We start from the raw sequence: 23,244 nt of genomic DNA, 5'->3' as shown, positions 1-23,244 counted from the left end.
CTGAAGAAGGCTACTTGTGTTGTGGCCGAAACGTCGTGAGAATTGCAATTGTCTTATTTTATTTTATTATTTTATTCTCATTCTACGTGACTTTACCGAAAGAACCAAAGAAGATGAATTCTATATTTATTTAAAGTTGGGCATTTTGACGTGACGTCATATTTCTCACCCCCCCCCCCTCCTCGTCACGCATCGTCACAAATGTCTGAAACCCTCCCCCCGCCCAGGTGCGTGACGTCATTTATGGACGGCCCCTAACTCCGCGTGACCAAGACAGAGGGACGCGTGCGCGCGCGTTTCTCGCTGCACGCGCGTCACATCGCCGCGGTCCCTTGGAGGCGGGGGGCACTCGCACGGGGGTCAACAGAACGCGGGCGACCCCCTCCGTCTCCAGCTCGCTGCTGCTCTCCCCTCTTCGTCTCGTCCACCTCCTCCTCGTCCACCTCCTCCTCGTCCTCCCCTCCACCCTCCTACACCTACCTCACTCGTCCGTCTTCACCACCACCAACCACCACCACCGTCTCCTCGTCGCCTCGTTGAGCGGCTGGAAGACTTCACAGCTGAGGGGAGAGGCCTGGTCGCGCCATACACTCGGTTAGCCTGTTGCCGACGCCGCGGGGTTTTTTTTAAACAAATAAAATATATATATAATATCTGGCCATCCCTCACCACGTTGTTAATGTACGTTTTACACTGGGATATAGATTCTACGACAGACCACACTCCGTTGCAGATTGCAATGGACTATACCGTGCTATTGATTACTCTGTAGACTAATCTGTGCTTTACATTACACTGTTGACTACACGTGTGCTTTAGATTACACTGGCGTACACTGTGCTATATATTATACTACAGACTGTACTGTGCTATAGATTATACGAGGGGGTGGATGGCAGCACCACGCCCGGCTGCGTTTGTCTCCCCAGTGGCGATGTTCACAACACCACACCAGTTACTCGTTTGAGGCTGAGTCGACCTAGGGGAGGCCCAGGACCGGTTAAAATAATCGTCACCGGTGGTGGTCGTGAGCGGGAATGGAACTCGGGTCGCCGGGTTCGTAGCGCGCGGCGCTAACCACTACACTACAATGCGTTACGCTTCCACACACACAGACAGACACAGACAGACACATACACACACACAGACACAGAAATACACACAGACACATACACACAGACACAGACAGACACATACACAGCGCGCTAACCACTACACTCCAATGCGTTACGCTTCCACACAGACACACACAGGCACACACAGGCACACACAGACACACACAGACAGACACACACACAGACAGACACACACACAGACACACATACACAGCGCGCTAACCACTACACTACAATGCGTTACGCTTCCACATGCGCGGGTCACGTGACAGCTTTGACGTCACAGCTCACTTGCCGTGCAAAAAATAAGTGCATTATTGAGCTCCCCCCCCCCCACCAAAAAACACGTAAAGTGTATTTTTATAATTTTTGCATGGTGTACCGTCTGTAAAGTACCCACATGGCAAATTTCAAGTTTGTTGCATGTCGGGAAGTACGCTAAACATTTTGAACAGACACACATTCACAGCTTTGCCTTTTATATACTGTAAATGGATACTACAGACTGTACTGTGCTATAGATTGCACTATAGACGACACTGCAGAGGTCAGTGCACCAACACGTCATTGCACTGTACTATGTTACCAGTCTTCAATCCGCAACAACCAGGGTGGTGAAGTATGGTCAAATCACCCGCACGACCTGCATTGAGTGGGGAGGTTCTCATCCAGCAACGAATTGACAAAAGGGCTGTGCATGTAGGTGTTCATACAGGTTATATTTTAATGTTAGCAATATTCGAGGTGTGTTCTGTTGTATTGCTGCAACCCTTGCTTACCACACGAAACATCAAATACACAACACATTAAAATATGGAATGGGCGAAATATCCCAAATATGGCCCTTACCCCGAAAACAGTAAACTTCGTGCACCATGAGTGCGGTGTCTATGAGTTGTGCGCCTTTTGGGGTCATCTGGTCGAACACCGTATGAGACGAGGCTCTAAGGAAAGCTGTCTCTGATATGGAGCAATTAATTTCAAGGACAATGCATACATTATCAGAGTGTTTTTTGTTTGCATTCTAACCGCAGGTATTGTGGTTAATGTAAACATGATTCCTCGTAAAAAGGTTTCAGTTTTGTTGCCAGAAAAAATAGGGAAAAACTATTATTTTACTTCGTGCACAAGTATTTGAGTTTGAGCTGTGGCAACAGCGGTTTAGCACACTGCATTATGAACTTGACAACCTGAGTTTGATTTCAGGCCATGGCTAACATCAGTGATTCATATCTAACCCAGTCCTGGGTACCACCCCCGTAACTGAGTCGCAATGACCAGCGTGACAGTATGGTTAACCATCCTCTTGACCGAAGGCATTGGGAGGCCTTCAACCAGCAGTGGATAGATAAAGGTCGCAAACTATCAGCTGTCAAGTTAATAGAGAACAAAGTCTGACAATGTTTCGTTCAATTTGAGCTCTAGAGCTCAGTTATTTTCGAATTGTATTGCATGTTGTTTAGCGTAATATCCGACGCTTTGCTCCAAGCACTGGGAGCTGAGCAGATAAATGTAGTTCCTGCAGAAGCTCCCAAAATGTGGAGCGAAATATAAAATATGCCAAAGTACACGTGGTACAACCCAAACACATTTGAGAGAAAAATTCTAAACATCCACCACCCATCACCTAAAATTAACCATTTGATAACTGTTCTCACAGTGTGAGGAATGGCGTGCGCGGTGGCATCCGTCCCAGCCATCGCCTCCATCCTGGAGCCGGGCAGGGACTTCCCGACATGGCTGGAGACGCAGGGCGTGAACGCGGAGGTGGCCCGGGCCATGGACTCGGAGCTGGGAATCCGGGACTACGGCGTCCTGCGCGCCTGTGTCAGGGATGGTCTCGTGCGGGCCGAGCTGCTGGCCGCGGCGCGCGACCGCCTGCCCTTCGGCTTCTACGCCGTGCTGCGGCAGGTGGTGAAGGCCCTGCAGGGCGCCGAGCCCCACGACAGCGACAGGACACCACGCTGGGACGACGACGCGGCCGCCTCCTCCCCTGGTGACGTGACGCTGGGAGGGCTCGTGGAAGTGCTGCTCGCGTTGCTTAGCGGTTTGAGCCGGGAGCTGCTGCTGTCCATGCGGAGGCTGGGAGGTGGTAGTGGTGGTGATGGTGGCGGTGGCTGCGGTGTTGGCAGTGGGAATGGAGGAGATGGACGGGTTATTTCTGGGGACTCCCCGCCAGAACCGGAGGGACTCGCATCTGATTACAGGGTGGCTGATGAGGAGGAGGGCACGGCAAGCGTGAAGGATGAGTACTCAGGCTATGGTGAGTGAGCACCAACAGTGTCCACACAGACCAGGCTATAGACTTTGTCTTGTTTCTGTCTGGAACGCAGTAGCATGTTAACTCTCATGAAGATTACCTAATATGGACTAAACTTTAGATAAAGGTGCGTTTCAGATGAGCATCACCCAACACTCTTGAGCATTGAAAATCAAATCGGCAATCTACCTAGCACCTGCACACGAGCTGATTTCATGGCTCCTTGTCCACGGTAGATATCCTCTCTGTATTAGTTCTACTAAGCCGGCATTGCTGACATCCTGGTTTCGAATTTAGATTTTAGCCACACGCAATTAAAAACTGGGTTCTCAAGTTTCACATGCTGATGGTCTGAGCCTCGTCACCAATGTTTATACCAAATAATATAAAATGTTGCCTTTTGCTTTGGAAACATACCAGCTTTGAAAATTCAATTTATTAGTTCTACTGCCATTCCATAAAATGTTCTCACTGTAACAGTGAATGTGGGAAAATGTGGGAAAATGTGGATAAGAGGTCACCTGAAGGGACCTCAGAGGCAGACCTGTAATATTTGAATCAATTGGCCATTATCGAATACGGGTTGGTGCACTGCTCTAGGAGAGTTCTGAAATGATTTTTTGTTTCAGCGTGATGACGATAGCACAATTAGAATAGAATTGGAGAACACAGAACCACATTTTATTTATATTCATGATATACAAAATCACTGTCCATGATTCAGTGAGCAATATCCTGGAAATTAAGTGGATAATCTGTATGTATGTATCTTTTTCTAAGAACTCCTAGGCCACTCCACCAATTTCACAAACTGAGATGTCATTAAAGGTCATGATATGGAGTTTATGAAAAATCATGGAAAGATTTGACCTTTGACCTGATAAATTTGGCTTATTAGCCCCAGCATTTCTTTTCCACTCTACCATTTGCAATGATTCCCCCATACACCTGATTTTAAAATCATAAAATTCATAGCTGTGTGCCATTGGGGCAGGTGGGTGAGCATTTTAATCACAAATGCTTATTTCGTTTAATTAGTACATTAGTACACGTTACTTCGTGTATTATTTAACCTCTTTTATATAAAAAAACTCAACACATTTGTCAATGACACGGAAAAAATACATAATAGGTTTCCCACTATATTGTTTGAATTGGCAAGAAATAAGTAGTGAGTGTTAGGTGAGTGGTAAATATTTGACGAGTTTCGGGTAAGTACCATCAAGTGTCAAGTCACCCTCTTGAAAATGTATTAAATATAACCCATCCTATCTTCATTGGAACACCTAACAACCACTTTTCATCGTGGAATCCTTCCACAGATGGCTGAAGAATGAATTACAAATTTTTGTTCATCCAGTTTATTTACCAACTCAAAAAAAACTTTTTTTCTCCAAAACAAGATGTTGTAGATTTTGTTTCCTGGAAAACCCCTCAGTTGTCAAAGTTTAGAGTCACAACTTTCAGTGTGTATAACATACTGGTATAAATTTTTATTTAAAGCTTTCGTGACTGCAGTAATTCATATTCTTAGCTCTTTCGGTAAAGTCATGTTGAGCTAAGAATATACTGGTATAAATTTTGATTTAAAGCTTTCGTGACTGCAGGGATTCATATTCTTGGTTCTTTCGGTAAAGTCACGTAGAAGGGAAACGATAAAATAATAAAAATACAAAACAATGAATTTATCACGACGTTTCGACTGCAACACAAGCAATCATCATCAGCTGTGAAAACCACAGCAAGAAAATTTGAAAAAAGTGGCGTTTTTCTTTTTTTTTGAAGAGGTTAAATAATACACGAAGTAACGTGTACTCATGTACGACCCACGATTTACCCCATGAGCATAAGAATCCGTTATAAGAATCCATTGCGCGTCTCATGTTCAAAATGGATTTTGTGTTATTGCTTTAGATGCCACCACAGTGTTTGTTAAAGCTGAACACCGCTCGCCAACACAAATGGAAGACCACGGTGAACACGACTACAATCACCTGTCCGGTATGGCGTGGCAAAATATTTTTACATTTTCTTACACTTTCACCAGACGGGCAATACCATCCTAATCATACATTCCTATTTGTACGTAGTGTAATTTTAAAGATAATTGTAGGTTTTAGAAAAAAAATGCTCGTGGAATAATCCATTGGTTTGACACATAGACGAAACTTAATTCACCATCACCATCCCAGCATGGATTAAAAAGTTAGGTCGTCTGAGTATGTCCGACTCCGTGGTATTTTATGAACATTACTCCCTTTTTCTCACAGAGAAGTGCAACCCTTGTTAGAGAATGGCCCACAGAAGCGGAAATCACAGAGCTAACTCTATCATCCCTTCAAGTGACCTCTGGTCAACGTATTAGTGGGCAGCACTCACGTGCCCTGCTGCAGAGAGTAATTTTCATCGCATGACACAATTCTCAAAGCTGAAATTTAGCCAAATAATATGAAGAATTAAATTGAATGTTGTGGGTGTATTGTCCAGTTATTAGTAACCAGGCTGAAACCATCAACTAACTATACACGAGAACCAAGTTTAATCACAGCAGCCTGAGACTTGAATTCGAACCCAGGATCTCAGCAATGCCAGCTTGGCACTCTGACCTCTGAGCCACCCAGCCACCTCTTAAACCAATGTTCTGGTATATTTTTTTTTCTCATTGGTAACCAGGCTGAGGTCATCCACTCATGAGAATCCAGGAATCAACTTTTCTTTTTTTGATCGGTCTCTGGATTCCCCATGGGCTAAGTGTGTTTTCACTGTCATGATTTTTGGCAGAAGAACCTCGGCAGACCCCAACCACAGCTGTTGACGGGAACAGCCCCAATGGCGTGGCTCACAACATTAAACTGGAGACGTTTGAAGGTACTGTTTTATAAAGGTGTTTGTTGACAAGCATGCGTGCAGAGTTTCGGTGTTCATCTTAAGTCTTAATTTGAGTAAGGGATGAGGAACCTACGACCCAGCCCGCACCTTAAGTTTATGCGGCCCAAGGCCATTTAAGGCCTAAAACTTTTAAATGAACCAAAAACAATATTGTCACCATAAGCATCTTAGCCACACTAATTTGGTTCTGGAACAAACTATTTTCAACCTGGAAAAACTTTTGTTCCTAATGTCACCACGCTTGTATGTCCTCATGCATTGACAGAAGTAACTAAAGTATGTGTGATGATGTGTGGCTGATTAATCATGGGCGGCCGAAACCCAAATTGGAATGCAGGATCTTGACAGTGCCAACTCAATTCTCTGATCTCTAAGGCACCAGGTTACCTGTGATAAAGGCCCTCATGCTACAGCATATTGACAACTGCTTTTATACAATATACATGTGAGTCCATCGAGATATCTTCTCACCATTTGAAGAGAAATCTGGGTCAAACAAGCACCAAAGAGGAACCACCCTGTATGTTCTAGCAAACATGCATTCTTGGTGCATTCTGCCCTTGTGTAGTGTTTTGCACTTGACTTTAAATCAGAGCTCACCAGTTTCAACCCAAAGCTATGCAGTGGTGTAGATGGTTACACAACAGTCGATGAGCAGGTTGTGTATAGTGGGCTAAAGCACAACACATTTGTCCATTGTGGAAGAGTAGGTCAATATCCCCTCTGGAGGAGCTGTCTGCTGGCAGTGGGCAAGTACTTGGGAGGGTTGCCCCTTTACCTTATTTAACTTTACATTCTTGGTGGTGAAGGGGGATGTTGATGTCAAAGGTCAGGAGTGGGAGTTCAGGGACAGCGGGTGCCGTTGTCTCAGTTGTTGCCTCTGCCCGCGTCTCAGGGGAGGAGTCGAGGGCAGCACTGGGAGGAGAGGGGAGTGGCCGCCTGCGCTGGGAGGAGACGGAAGCCCACCACTCAGTGGCAGCAGGGACCGCAGCAAACAGCGGATCCCAGCTTGCAGGCAAGGGCCAGATTGATGTATAAATATAATTCAAGATTGGGCTCGATCCAGGAAAGCCACAACCATATCAGGGCCAACATTTTTTCATAACCTTTGTACAAATGGGCCTGTGACCTCATCGTAACAGAGCCTGTTTGTCTCAGTGAGTTTATTTTAAAACCATGGTTGATAATCACAGGTCCAAAATGTCAAACGAACAGCAACAAACAGCACTATTGAAGGTATAAAATATCAGAGTTAATATGGTTCTTGAATTGAGCAAGGTTATAAGAACTTGGTAATAGAGATGATGGGATGGAATTTCAAAATCGAGCAGTGTGAGGAAAGAAGCAAAGAGAGAAGAAATTTGACCTGCAGTACAGTGGTTCAACAAATTAATGCTGACCGAGTCCTCAACATGGGTGGAGGAAAATCGATGAATACATTTTATGGGAATAATAACCGTGGTAGTAACGCCAATAGACACAAAGAGCAGTTCTAAAGAAATTCGTTTTCAATCGAGATTTAAAAGTGCATAGCTGCAGTGGTTTCCTAATATCGGAAGGAATAGCGTTCCAGACGGCCGCAGAAGCGCATCTGAAAGTGCGCGATGCAGCGACCGTCTTTGTTCGATGGCTTGACAAAAGCCGCTGCAAGGATGATCTAATTTCGCATGATGGTTTATGCTCCTTGACAAGATCAGCAATGTATTGGAGTTCATTTATGGCAAGCACTTTGTGTGTAATGAGTGCGACCTATTCATTCAGCAGCCGGAAGCCAATGCAGCTCGGCGAGCACTTAACGAACATGGTCGGATCTTGAAGTTTAAATGATCGGTTGTCATTAACTATGAACTTATCCATCACTGTTGGATGAAGGCCTCCCAAAGTCATCGCCGTAGCTCATGGTCCTGCAATGAATCAATCTACCTAGCACCTGCATACGAGCTGATTTCATGGCTCCATGTCCACGGTAGACATCCTCCCGGGAACTGTCCAGTGTTAATTTTCTCATTTTATTTTAAATTGAGTTTCACTGCTGAACGCAGTTGGATTTCAGTGCAGCTCAAGATTTGTTTCATGTAAATATGTTACAAATGCTGTATGGCCAACTAAAACCAATGTTTTAGTTGTGACTATCTTTTTTATTTTTTGGATATTGAATAGAAATTCAAATAAAGAACCAGAATTACTTTTAATTTGAAGTCTGGAAGCAACCAGCAGCATCCGACCTTGTGATGCTATGCCGAGGCGGCCATACAACCGCTTATTACTACTCACACGACATAGTTTTGTTCGCTCAATTGCATTATATCCAATTCGTATCCGTGTTATAAAATTGTGTTGCCTCATACATTTATCGCATTAAATCCAATTCACGTTATGAAAACACACGTTATAGGAGAACAGACTGTAGTTAAATAACTGATGACCCTGAGGAGACCCTTATCCAGCAGTCGATTGGTAAAAGGGCTGTATATACATAGGGCTTAAACCTCTGCGCCTTAAACCCACATTGGCTGTCTCATCAGCAGTTACGCCAACGATTCCATATAAGTAATGTCTTAGTGAGAAAAGTGCAATACTTGATCTCAATTCTATTATCCAAAAATTCTAATGATTGGCATGACTCTTGATGGGACAGGCAATGGAAGTTAAGGGGTGATGTTTGTGCATATAAGTAAAGCGTTTTTCACTGAGAATCTGAGATTGATGAAAGTGTGGTTGACATTGATAGGAACAAACTTCTCTCAAGAATACATTTTCAGAGGGACGGCCATTATAGTAACACCAAGTCATATCCATGATGGTACAAACCGAAACTCTTAAAAAGCGGCAAAGCCATGTAGCTACACAATTCCCTGGATCGTTTGTACTTGCACTCAACCTGTCTTCACTCTCATGTGGCCCATTAAAAGGCAGAATGTGCATGACAACTTCCTACGCAGAATATAAAAACCTATCATCCAAACAGGTAACTTGTATATATTTCAGGTATCACCGTATCATGATCGGTGTAAATTATTTTCAGCGATGGTTCTGTGTCTTGTGAGTAGCGTAAAAATATAAACATGTCTATGCTCGTGCTTGGTTTAGGGCTCAACATTCATCAAAATTAACACTGGCCCTGTCATCTTCTCCTCTAGGTAAACTGTTGGATGATAGACACACACCAGCAGAATCGCTTGTGCCTCATCCCAACCAATTCGACCAGGTGATGGGCGAAGACCGGGTTAGCACCGATTGTGCCGCAACTAGCACCACCGCAAGCCCACGGCTCCCCACCAGCTGGCGCGCAGCCGTCGTCACCGCGGCCGCTGGACGACGCAGCCGGGAGCCCGGCGACGGAATTGTCGGCGTTGGTGGTGGAGTTGGCATCGGCGGTGTCGGAGCCGGCAGGGGTGGGGAACGGCGCTTTGAATGCGCGAAGTGTGGCCGGCACTTATCGAGTTACGAGGAGCTGGTGTTCCACATGCGCACGCATATGGGCGAACGACCCTACAGCTGTGACGTGTGCGGCCGTGCCTTTTCGCTGCACTCGAACCTCAAGGTGCACCGGCGGACCCACACGGGCGAGCGCCTACACCGATGCGACGTGTGTGGCCGTGGATTCGCGTACCGCTCCAGCTGGAAGAGGCACCAGCGTACGCACGACCACATATAAATGATGCAACAGCTACCAACGACGGTGCCACCGCCGCTGCAGATGATGGCGCAGCGACAGCATGGCGATCGTACACTCTAGACCTCCGCTTCGCAAATTTCGACAATAATGGACTCCCAGTGCGTGCCACTCGGAGAGTGCTTAAGCACTTTCCAATGAGTCAGCAATCGGAATTGGCATAGAGGTTTCCGTTATTCCGCTGTCTGGAAGCCCAAATGGAATTTCTGTAGAGCTGACTGAAAATAATATATGGCCATCATCAAAAAGACGGTACGCCGTATTCCAGCACTACCAGTAAACTATACAAGACTGCAGCAAAACAACACATCACACGGGGATACCAGAAGTGTTACATTCCGTGTTGCACCAAAAAAAAATGTTTTAAGCAATACGAGCAGAACAATGACCCGGTCATTGATCAAGCTCCGCTTGACTTATTAAATGAGGCTAGACACCAACAGCGGTGTGGTACAGCAGAGGGCCTGGACTTCACAGATTCCAGTTGCAAGGCCTGGAACCTGCTCCGCACTCTTGGTACTGCAAAATCAACAGCCTCCCAAACCCCAGGAGTCACAGCGGACGCCATTGGTGCTCACATTCTCCAGAGAACAAAAATAACCCTCAAAATGAAGGAGGTATAGAAGCCATCCACAACCTCCCCCCAGAGGCCATGGATTGGCGAAAGAATTATGACATGAACCTTTGACAACTTGCTGCTCTCCTACAATAAGTCTGCTCGTCGGCAGGAATTCATGACAGAAGAAGAAGCACAAGGACGATGGACCTATTGAACACAGATCGTGTGATTAATGACGCAGTAAAACAAATTAAACATGTGCTTGGTTGCTAGTTTATGCTGTTGACAAAATAACATCGACCCACGGTGGTGCAGTGATCTAAATGGCATGCCCCCATGTGCAAAAAGCTGTGAATTCAACGCCTGACATTTTGCCGGGCGCCGCTATTGCTGGTTTGAAGTTTACTGTGTTGTATATATAGGCCTTTTTCCAAAAATTTGTATTAAGAATAATTCTGCCAATATTTATTTTTTAATAATCAATCGGGGTGTAGCATGGGGCATGAAAGGGTGAGGCACACCCCCACCCCTCACACCCCAGCTGCCTTGCCACATTAAAGCAACTGGAGGGAGGAGGTCATAAAGAGCCATTAAATAATAAACCCCAGTGCAAAGAGAGGTTAATGACAATCTGGTAAATCTCCAGATTGTCAAAAGACCATATGACACTACCTCCACGGACGTTTTGGACAGTTTCACAAACAAATCTCCAGACTCGCTGGCGCGGGAGGAACAGCCTGGTCTCAAATCGAAACTTGCTGACACGGTCGTTGCACCACCCCATTCAGATCTCCACGGACGCAGAGCAGGGTCAATAGGACATTACAACTGGCGTTTTTTTTTTACAACGGTAAAGTTCAAAACTTAGCGACAAGAATAAATTGACATTATAGACTGCCAGTACATTATTACTTATTTTATTTTACTATTCACCGCATATATTGTTTTTTTTTATTGTATCTTTCTATTTACGTGACTTTACCGAATGAACCAAAGAACATTAATTCCGGCAGCCACGAAAGCGTAAGTCAAAACTTAGTTGTATCTCCAACCTCAGGATATCGAAATATAACTCGAGAATGAAAGCACTGATCCCTGGATACAGACGGGGAACAAATGTAAATAAAACCCTCAGAATACCTGTGGTAAAAACTATGGTAGATCACAAATCTTGGTTAAACATAAACCAAATAATAAATTATGAAGTATTAGACCGAGGGTCATCCAGAAGAAATACAATGCAAAACAGGTCAATCACACACGATCAAGATAATATGTATTCCATAAAATCAGTCTCCAAACTGCCTTTGTCTTCTAGGAGCCGACACAACACATGGAAGCAATAAATTATGTATGAAGGAAGGGCTTCTCCTTGAGATAGACACCACGAAGGCAGAGGGGGGGGGGACGCAAACAAAAAAACATGGTGACGGAAAACAGCCAGTCAAAGGAAAAAGGGGGGTGGGGCAACCAGGCGGCTGCGGCCATGGGAGGAGAACAAGACAGAGGGCATCTGTTTTTTTTCGCAAGAGACGTGCAGAGGTAAGAGAATTTCACATATAAGCAAGGACACATCATGCAACTTAGTCTGCAAGGAGCAGGCTCCGGGGCATGGCCTTGAGATCAACCATGGGTGTCGTGTCTCACAGAGAAAAGGAATGATGTACAGTGAGGGAAATAAGTATTTGACCCCCTCTCAATCAGAAAGATTTCTGGCTCCCAGGTGTCTTTTATACAGGTAACAAGCTGAGATTAGGATCACACTCTTAAAGGGAATGCTCTTAATCTCAGCTTGTTACCTGTATAAAAGACACCTGTCCACAGAAGCAATCAATCAGATTCCAAACTCTCCACCATGACCAAGACCAAAGAGCTCTCCAAGGATGTCAGGGACAAGATTGTAGACCTACACAAGGCTGGAATGGGCTACAAGACCATTGCCAAGCAGCTTGGTGAGGTGACAACAGTCAATGATCTCAAGGCAGCTGGGACCATAGTCACCAAGAAAACAATTGGTAACACACTACGCCGTGAAGGACTGAAATCCTGCAGTGCCCACAAGGTCCCTCTGCTCAAGAAAGCACATACATGCCCGTCTGAAGTTTGCCAATGAAAATCTGAATGATTCAGAGGACAACTGGGTGAAAGTGTTGTGGTCAGATGAGACCAAAATGAAGCTCTTTGGCATCAACTCAACTCGCCGTGTTTGGAGGAGGAGGAATGCTGCCTATGACCTCAAGAACACCATCCCCACCGTCAAACATGGAGGTGGAAACCTTATGCTTTGGGGGTGTTTTTCTGCTAAGGGGACAGGACAACTTCACCGCATCAAAGGGACGATGAACGGGGCCATGTACCATCAAATCTTGGGTGAGAACCTCCTTTCCTCAGCCAGAGTATTGAAAATGGGTCGTGGATGGGTATTCCAGCATGACAATGACCCAAAACACACGGCCAAGGCAACAAAGGAATGGCTCAAGAAGAAGCACATTAAGGTCCTGGAGTGGCCTAGCCAGTCTCCAGACCTTAATCCCATAGAAAATCTGTGGAGGGAGCTGAAGGTTCGAGTTGCCAAACGTCAGCCTCGAAACCTTAATGACTTGGAGAAGATCTGCAAAGAGAAGTGGGACAAAATCCCTCCTGAGATGTGTGCAGACCTGGTGGCCAACTACAAGAAACGTCTGACCTCTGTGATTGCCAACAAGGGTTTTGCCACCAAGTACTAAGTCATCTTTTGCAGAGGGGTCAAATACTTATTTCCCTCATTAAAATGCAAATCAATTTATAGCTTTTTTGACATGTGTTTTTCTTGACTTTGTTGTTATTCTGTCTCTCACTGTTCAAATAAACCTACCATTAAAATTATAGACTGATCATTTTTTTGTCAGTGGGCAAACGCACAAAATGAGCAGGGGATCAAATACTTTTTCCCTCACTGTATTGTTGAGAGCTGAGTTCAGCGTGGACCAACAGAGTATCGCTGAAAGTTGTATTATACATTTATCCTTATGTTATGAGTCGCTTGCAGAATCAAGGATTGCAATAAGTTGTATTGTACCAAGCTATCAGAGTTGTGTAAGAGGTGTGCTAATACAATTTACAAGTTTTGAGAGTGAGTGATCCAGCCAGCGACGAGCAGCTCACAGCAGGAGCCCTTTTGGAAGAAGGGGAGAGCATGAAAGTTGAGCAACGACAAGGCGCAGCCCTGAAAGAAGGGTGGGAGAGGCACCACTGAGTGGCAGCGCGAAGCTGGCAGCTGCCCGCCAAAGGAGAGAGAACGGAGCAGTGGAAAGAGCCTGAGCCAGCGCAGCCCTGAAGTAAGGGCGGAAGAGGCACCACCGGGTGTCTGCGAAGCTGGCAGCTGCACGATAAAGGAGAGAGCACGGAGAGAGCACGAAGCAGTGGAGAGAGAATGGAGACAGCTGGCGCAGCCTGAAGTAAGGGCAGGAGAGGCACCACCGGGTGTCTGCACGAAGCTGGCAGCTGCATGCAAAGGGAGAGAGCACAGAGCAGTGGAAAGAGTCTGACCAGCCACCCGGGAGGAAGAGAAGAGCGCCGGCGAGAGCGCCGTGGGTTCGACCCACACACCGACAAGCAGCAGCTGGGAACTAAGACAAGAGTGAGGAACGGCGACCAACGGACGAGCTGCGAGCGCTATCTGATGACAGAATCATCGCATACTGCCGACGGCGAGCATCGGGCCAACTCAACCAACCAGCAGTGGAGAGAGCTGGCAATGCCAAGAGGAAGAGTGTTGGCGCAGGCAAGAGCGCCATGTGTTCAATACACACGCCGTCCCAGCGGCCCTGCTGGGAACCCGAGGTATTTTCAGTAAGCCGCCAATTCAACAAGTGGCAAAGAAGACACACACATAACACACATATCGGGACTAATAAGATTGTTCCAAAAAGTTATACTTCACCTGGAATTGAACTTTCTACAAACAGAGGGCACCCCAATGGGCTCCCCCCTATCTCCGGTTGTAGCCAACGTTTTCATGGAGAAATTTGAGACTGACGCCATCCAGACTGCCACTCTACGCCCGACCTTATGGAAGAGGTACGTGGATGACACTTTTGTCATCTGGCCATATGGCCGGCCTGCTCTAGACCAATTCCTCAACCACATCAATTCCATACACCCAGCCATCAGATTTACCATGGAAGTCGAAAAAAATGGCTAGCTACCTTTTTTGGATGTCCTAATAAAAAGAGATATGATGGTTCAATGAGCCACTCTGTCTACAGGAAAGCTAACCATACGGATGCTTACCTAAAACCGGATTCCCACCACCATCCCAGAAGAATTCCCTTATCAAGACTCTACACCATAGAGCCCAATGCATCTCCGACCAGGAACACATTGCCTGTGAACTCAAGCACGTACACCAAGCTCTCAAGGCTAATGGTTACTCCGACTACACAATCCGCAAAGCCATCACTCCAACTATGAAGAAGGACCCTCTTGAGGAGCCATTAAAAAAACATCACCTTACCCTATATTGCGGGGGTCACAAAAAAAGATCTCCAAAATCTTGAATAAACACAAGGTCCAGGTCCGATTCAACACAGTACATAAAATCCGTGATCTGGTCCCGACTGTAAAAGATGTGATTCCAGACATACAGTACCCTGGCATCTACAAACTAAGTTGCCTCTGTAGTAGCAGTTACATTGGAGACACCAAACGACATGTCTCGGACCGGATCCGTGAAAACAAAGCAAACCTAAAACATGGTAGGACCAACACCTCAGCCATGGCAAACCACTGTTATAATTCAGTGGGCTCGCATGACATTGACTTCTCGAAGACAGAGGTTCTCTGCAAGCCATCTGGCTACCATGAGAGATTCGTTCATGAGGCTATCCACATATACCAACACAGAGACAATTTCAACCGAGAAGATGGATTCTGGCTTAGCAATCATTGGAAGGATTTGATCAACCATTTCGGGTCTTAATTGATTGTGTTCACGCTTACGATGACTTTCAGACCGCATTCCATTCTTCTCTCCCCCCTCCTCCGTCTGAACAACCGCCAGTTGCTGTCCGTGGTGCTAACGTTAAGAAAAAAACGCCACTTTTTTCAAATGTTCTTGCTGTGGTTTTCACACCTGATGATGATTGCTTGTGTTGCAATCGAAACGTGAGAATTTTATTGTTTTATTTTTATTATTTTATTATTTTCCTTCTACGTGACTTTACCGAAAGAACCAAGAATATGAATAAGAGTGCTTAGAAGTATTTTAGTTATTCGTTTTCGTTAATTGCATAATCTTACCAATGAATTAATTGATAACTACTTTTGCTTTAGGCACATGTTTCTTTATCACTGTTCGTATGAATATTGTCACATTAATTTTAAGGACTTTTTCCCATCGCCGTTGTCCTCGCTTTACTCTGAGGAATTAGCTGATTGTTCTGTTACCCAGTTTAACAAACTTAACCATTGAGGGTTAAATGTATGGATCAATGAGTAGGACATCTCGTGGAGTACCGTGTTGACAATTCCGAGCATAAGTGTTCGCATGTTAGAGTGTTTTTAGATATTAAAGTTGCTTAACACAGAACAGTCTGGGTGGTGCCTTCCTAAATTCATACGTAATAATCTTAATTGTTAGAACTGTTTCCTGTGGAGAGATCTGAATTTTGAGACCTGACATAAACACACTAAAACATAATCTGTAAAAGTTAAAGCGAGAATCATTGTATTATCCCGATTGATAATACAACCCTAGACAACGAAGCCGAGCCTAATTAGCATAATTACATCACACTTGCATAACTTAATACAATTACACCTTCATTGTATTATCACGATTGATAACACAAATGTAGTGGGTATTACTTGACGGTTATCTTCCTGAGGCAACACGATATTTATTTGGCTCTTATACATGGTCCCTAACACAAAGGGGTATAGCAGCCCCTTTACTTGATACCTGGGAAGGTATGGCCTCCGGACTATACGGGCCCTATCACTGGGAACCCCATTAACCTTCGTGCTCCGGCTGGGGCCCTAGGGGAGGCTATGCTGACCCAACCATACCGGGTCTTCGGGTCTTGACCACTAGTTTCACTGAGCTTCGGCCCTTAGAAGGACAACGGAGCTTTGGGTCCAGGGTCTTAACTTCAGCCCAGGTCTTCAGTTTTCGGCTAGGAAGTGCCTGAGCCGGACCCTTGAGAGGTACGGCTTATATACTGCTTCGTGGTTTGCTCTGCCCCAGCCACGCCTCCCTTACAGAACTTTCTGGAAGGTGACATCATCCCCCGGGCCCCCCCCCCCCCGGGGTCCCGGGGAAGGTGTCCCAGGATCCGTTTCCCAGGGATTGTCGTTGGCCCCTTTTGGGCCATGGTTATTAACACTGGCGTGATAGCACATCCGCCCTCTCTTGACGAGAAGGGGGAGCTACCAGCCCACAGGGTGGTGAGTGCCGATTACCCCTACATCACCCCCCCCCCCCCTTCGTAGCCTGCAGCCGTCCCGTCTGTAACAATGGAACGAACAATTAAAAAAATGTGAAAATGAACAGAGAACGTGTGTGCCTCGTAAAAAAACGCAACAACATGCCAACATAAATACCCTAGTCCCCTATACAAATACACACCATATATACATATATACATCCGGATATCGAGCGGCCACACACACGATCACGCATGACGTGGGCAACAACAAGCCAACGGGAAAGGAGAAGAAGAATGGAGGGAACCTCAGCACGACGGACGGTAAGTAATCCCATAGCCATGACGCAAGGAACCAGTGGCGCAAGGCAGTGAATAATATAGAACGTGTGTGTGTGAGGGAAAGTGAACGAGGCCCTCATGAAAACCCCCGGGTTTTAGCGCGAGTGCGTGTCGCTGGCCCGTCATAGGAAATGGACGGCTTCCTTGGTGGTACAGGTGGGGCGGGTGAGTCAGCTGGCACGCCTGGCAAGGCCCGTGACAACTCGGCGTCAGGAGCGGGCGGCGCCAATTGACGCGGCCCTGTCACTCCCGTGTCACCTGCAGGAAGGACAACACCACTGCGCTGTGGGTTAGGCACCAATGGGACATCACCCGGCTCGTCGGACACGTCGCACGCTCGGCCCCCGTGATGTGTGAGTGACGCAGGAATGCGCGGCGCGACGAAGGGCTTCAACCGGGAGGGGTGTACGAACCAACGTCGCCTGCCCCATCGGATCTTAATGCACTGGGGCCGGACGACCTCGACAATTTTGACGGGACCCTTCCATGGTTTAAGCGGTTTGGGCGACGTGGACAAGGACACTTGGGGGTAGTGGAGCCAGGCCTTGTCCCCCGTAGTTCACGCATGTGTGGCCGTCCTGGGGTCGCGCAGTCGCAAGTTGGCACGTTGGCGAGAGGCCGAATTTTCAATGGCGGCCTCGCGTGCCTCCGTCAGCTTACGCAGGTTGAACCGCAGGTGGTCTGCGAGTTTGAATTTTGGCGATGGCCGGTCAACGTTCAAGCGAACGTCGGCAGGGGGGACCGCATCCCTGCCGTACATTTAAAAAAATGGCGAAAAGCTGGTCGCCGCGTGTGGTGCCATCCGGTATGCGAATCGTCAACTTGGTGGCACAACATAGAGTTGAGAGTTCTGGGAAGGCGCTCCACCATGCCATCGGCTGCACACGTCGCGCAAGAGGGTGCTCGACAAGTTTCTTCCCTGGTCAGTCAGCAGCCGTTCGGGAGCGCCTTTGTCCAGGACATAGCCCTCAACAAAGGCCTCCACGATGGCCGTTGACGACTGGTTGGGGAGAGGCCAAGCCATGGGCTAGCGAGTAAAATACTCCACCCCAACCAGCAGGTACTTATTACCTCTAGGCGTGGTAGGGAAGGGTCCCAAAATGTCCAGGGCCACCAGCTCATTAATACAAGATACTGTAATGAGTTGCAAGGGCGGATATGCCGGCCTCGCCGGTGGCTTCCGGCGTGCGCACTGTGTAGCCCTGCAGGATGTCGGTCACATCTCACAACAGCCCTGGCCAAAATAATTCTCGGCGCAGCAGGCCGAGGGTTTTGTGGGCGCCCAAATGCAACAACTGTTCGTGAGCTGCCCACAAAACCCACAACCCTAGACAACGAAGCCAAGCCTAATTATAAAAATTGCATAAATGATCATAATTACATACACTTGCATAACTTAATGCAACCAGACCTTCCTAATTAGCATAATATATACATTGCATAAATGCGTAATTTAGCATAATTTTTGAAAATTACACATTTCTAAATTTTCATAAAAAAAAATTTAAAATAATTTTTCAAGACTGAATATACAGTGAGGGAAAAAAGTATTTGATCGCCTGCTGATTTTGTACGTTTGCCCACTGACAAATGATCAGTCTATAATTTTAATGGTAGGTTTATTTGAACAGTGAGAGGAGACAGAATAACGACAAACAAAATCCAGAAAAACGCATATCCAAAATGTTATACATTGATTTGCATTTTAATCAGGGAAATAAGTATTTGACCCCTCTGCAAAACATGACTTAGTACTTGGTGGCAAACCCCTTGTTGGCAATCACAGAGGTCAGACGTTTCTTGTAGTTGGCCACCAGGTTTGCACACATCTCAGGAGGGATTTTGTCCCACTCCTCTTTGCAGATCTTCTCCAAGTCATTAAGGTTTCGAGGCTGACGTTTGGCAACTCGAACCTTCAGCTCCCTCCACAGATTTTCTATGGAATTAATGGCTGGAGACTGGCTAAGCCACTCCAGGACCTTAATGTGCTTCTTCTTGAGCCACTCCATTGTTGCCTTGGCCGTGTGTTTTGGATCATTGTCATGCTGGAATACCCATCCACGACCCATTTTCAATGCCCTGGCTGAGGGAAGGAGGTTCTCACCCAAGATTTGACGGTACACAGCCCCGTCCATCGTCCCTTTGATGCGGTGAAGTTGTCCTGTCCCCTTAGCAGAAAAACACCCCCAAAGCATAAGGTTTCCACCTCCATGTTTGACGGTGGGGATGGTGTTCTTGGAGTCATAGGCAGCATTCCTCCTTCTCCAAACACGGCGAGTTGAGTTGATGCCAAAGAGCTCCATTTGGTCTCATCTGACCACAACACTTTCACCCAGTTGTCCTCTGAATCATTCAGATGTTCTTGGCAAACTTCAGACGGGCATGTATATGTGCTTTCTTGAGCAGGGGAACCTTGCGGGCGCTGCAGGATTTCAGTCCTTCACAGCGTAGTGTGTTACCAATTGTTTTATTAGTGACTATGGTCCCAGCTGCCTTGAGATCATTGACAAGATTCTGCCGTGTAGTTCTGGGCTGATTCCTCACCGTTCTCATGATCATTGCAACTCCACGAGGTGAGATCTTGCATGGAGCCCCAGGCCGAGGGAGATTGACAGTTCTTTTGTGTTTCTTCCATTTGCGAATAATCGCACCAACTGTTGTCAACTTCTCACCAAGCTGCTTGGCAATGGTCTTGTAGCCCATTCCAGCCTTGTGTAGGTCTACAATCTTGTTCCTGACATCCTTCTAGAGCTCTTTGGTCTTGGCCATGGTGGAGAGTTTGGAATCTGATTGATTGATTGACTGCATCTGTGGACAGGTGTCTTTTATACAGGTAACAAGCTGAGATTAGGAGCACTCCCTTTAAGAGTGTGTTCCTAATCTCAGGTCATTACCTGTAACATTCCTGTGGAGGGAGCTGGTAGGAACGTTGGGTTGCTCGGTCAATGGCCAGGGTCACCGGCGGCGTGGTGTATTCCGCAAATATGCCCGACTGTGAGGGCGGGCACAAGCCAACGTGAGTAGGTTAAACGTTGAGTTTTATAAGGGCACCACGGGGTGACCAGCCCCTTCCCCACCCAGCCCCACCCCTCCCACCCCCCACCACCTCCACCCCTCCCACCCTCCCCACCCCCCACCCAGCCCCACCCTCCGCACCCAGCCCCTCCCCACCCTCCCCAGCCCCTCCCCACCCTCCCCAGCCCCTCCCCACCCTCCCCACCCTCCCCAGCCCCTCCCCACCCTCCCCTCCCCACCCAGCCCTTCCCCACCCTCCCATATCCACCCAGCCCCACCCCTCCCATTTTATCCGAGTGTCCGGATACACGTGGACAGACATCCACAGACATACACAATTAATCTCCTGCCTCCTGTGAATGAATCCCGGTTGGGCTTCTAGTCCACTACGTTTCCTACCAGTAATGCCCACTAGGAGCGCATTTTGTTATATATCCGGGTGTCCGGATACACATGGACAGACATTCACAGACATACACAATTAATCCCCTGCCTCCTGTGAATTAATCCCGGTTGGGCTTCCAGTCCACTACGTTTCTTATCAGTATAAAAGACACCTGGGAGCCATAAATCTTTCCGGTTCAAATACTTATTTCCCTCATTAAAATGCAAATAAATGTTTACATTTTTGACATGCGTTTTTCTGGATATTGTTGTTATTCTGTCTCTCACTGTTCAAATAAACCTACCATTAAAATGATAGATTGATAATTTATTTGTCAGTGGGCAAACGTACAAAATCAGCAGGGGATCAAATACTTTTTTCCCTCACTGTATACAACAACGTGCATATACCAACTTACATTGTTGGTTCAGTACAGCCAGCTTCCACAACGCACCGCTCGTTGCGACATGGATGTATTAAAAGGTGTGGCAGTTATGCCACAGTGATATCACTAGAGGCATGCCAAAGCCTGGAAGTCGCGTTTTCATTTACAAAGGCTGAAAGTCATGTAAGACAGACAGACTGGAGTATATAGTCTAGATATGTAACTTCCAGATAACAGCTAACTGGATTTATTTGGTATGTTTTTTTCACGTTTGACCGGATTTCGTGGCTCGTTTGACCGATAGGCATTGCTTGTCTTCACTCATGGTTCAGAGGCAGTGCTGGAAATTGCATGTTCCGTTTGCAAGACTCTGGCTTTGCGTAGCAAAATAAGATCCACAGGTGACTTCCCACGGAGTGGTAAAAGTCGCGCCTTGTTCAGGTGAGGTCCAGTCAAACATTACACATTGCTTTGGCCAGGCTCCGTCCATTCTTAAAGCATCCACGATATAACATCCATACTGAAAAGTTCCGAGTTACAGTCAGTCCCATCTCTCCTTAACACCGAAGCTGATGTTGCCTTCGCCTGTGCCCAGTGGTGCAGACTGATTAAGTGCTGCTGATTCTACTGATTTTTGAGATGTGAGAATTATGATGGTGACAATGAAGATGGTGATTTTACAGTCTTGGAGAGGTGATGATGGTGCTGATGATTATGGTGATGAGACAAGAGTTGTTCTTGACTGGAATTTTTGCCCACAACCTTGCGATTGTGAACCCAGAACTACCTAGCAAGTGCGTTATTAATTTACATTTTCTTGGTAAAAAAAATACGAAAACTAACCAAGATAACACCGAAAATGTAAACATGGTAATCTTATCATTAGTTACTTTGAGTTACTGTAGATCATGTAAGTATAATCAAATTTGTAGCTATACCATCCGCCACTCAACAGCTAACCAAATCAAGTTGTCACATAGGCAAATTAAGCCAAATCATATGTTTTTCAGCAACCCGGAATGTTCAAAAGCAAGCTAAAGCCATTGTAGGTTGGTTACAGCCAGGGTCGGCTGTCTTTTGTAAAGGGTGGGTAGTGTAATGCCGGTACATCCCGTCATTCGGGTAATCAGGGGAGTGAGCCTAGTGAAACTCCGGTATATCCCGTCATTCGGGTAATTAAGGGAGCGAGCCTGCTGCGAAGTGCCAGAAGGAGGGCGTAGCCAGAGGGCGGGGGGAAGGCCCCGCCAGGGGAATAAAAGGGCAGCGTGGATACGGTAAAGGGTCGTCATTGTGGGTAACACTCGGTGGGTCGGGTCACGTCGTCTGGTTGGGATCTTCAATAGCCTCGTGTGTAAAGGGGTTACATAGTGTTACAAAGTGTTACATAGGGGTAGTTACGCTTACACCAATTATAGAACCCGTCCCATAAGCGAAGTGTTAATAAAAGACTCGCCTCAACTCACGTAATGTGTATGTCTTTATTCAAGCAGTGGCAAAGTTCTTCTCCACTCTCGATTTACTGTCAGGGTTCTGGCAGTTGCCTCTCGACGACAGCTCCAAACCTAAGACCGCGTTCCACACACCACAAGGCCTTTTCGAATTTAACCAGCTCCCGATGGGATTAAACTTGGCCCTGGCAACCTTCCAAAGATTGATGGAATTGGTGTTGGCGGGACAACAATGGGACGCGTGCTTGATCCACCTTGACGACGTCATTGTATTCAGCCTTACGTTGAAGGAACACCTAGGAAGGTTGCGCACGGTTTTTCTCAAAATGCGGGCCGCAAAATTAGAATTTAAACCGCAGAAATACCACCTATTGCAAAGGTCTGTCCGGTACCTTGGCCACATTGTCAGCGAATCGGGGATATCGATGGACCCCGCCAAAACTGCGTGCGTACGCACATGGCCAACCCCCACGTCAGTGGGTGAGGTGCGCAGTTTTGTTGGATTCGCGTCGTACTCCAGACGTTTTGTCCCCGGATTCACTACAATCGCTAAGCTGCTGCATGTCCTCACGTCCAAGGGACAGAAATTTTGGTGAGGGGAGGAGGCTGCGTTTGCCATGCTGCGCGACAGCCTGGCCAACACGCCGCCCCTTCAGTACCCCGATTTTTCTCTCTCTTTCATTCTGGACACAGACGCCAGTAACACCGGCATAGGCACTTTATTACTGCAGGTGGTGGACAGCGTCGAGCGGGTGGTTGCTTACGG

General features: G+C 46.7%; 1 protein-coding gene across 3 annotated transcripts; it reads left to right on the top strand.

The window, feature by feature from the left end:
- Positions 1 to 266: 266 nt before the first annotated feature.
- LOC116942806 (uncharacterized) lies at positions 267 to 16,068 on the top strand. Of its 3 annotated transcripts, none has more exons than XM_032955128.2 (6): positions 269 to 594; positions 2,776 to 3,378; positions 5,290 to 5,376; positions 6,160 to 6,243; positions 7,160 to 7,279; positions 9,405 to 16,068. In XM_032955128.2, the coding sequence occupies exons 2-6, from the start codon at positions 2,784 to 2,786 to the stop codon at positions 9,920 to 9,922; spliced, it is 1,404 nt and encodes a 467-aa protein (XP_032811019.2). In that variant the 5' UTR covers positions 269 to 594; positions 2,776 to 2,783; the 3' UTR covers positions 9,923 to 16,068. The 3 variants fall into 3 exon arrangements, with proteins under 3 accessions (XP_032811028.2, XP_032811019.2, XP_032810991.2); XM_032955100.2 differs by having other exon boundaries at positions 272 to 594; positions 6,157 to 6,243; XM_032955137.2 differs by lacking the exon at positions 5,290 to 5,376 and having other exon boundaries at positions 267 to 594; positions 6,157 to 6,243.
- Positions 16,069 to 23,244: the final 7,176 nt, after the last annotated feature.

Source organism: Petromyzon marinus, chromosome 1, assembly GCF_048934315.1.
Source record: "Petromyzon marinus isolate PM22_M1 ecotype Great Lakes invasive population chromosome 1, UKy_Petmar_22M1.pri1.0, whole genome shotgun sequence".
Classification (NCBI taxonomy): domain Eukaryota; kingdom Metazoa; phylum Chordata; class Hyperoartia; order Petromyzontiformes; family Petromyzontidae; genus Petromyzon; species Petromyzon marinus.
Note: the sequence above shows the minus strand (reverse complement) of the source record. Positions and strands in the feature narration are given on the sequence as shown.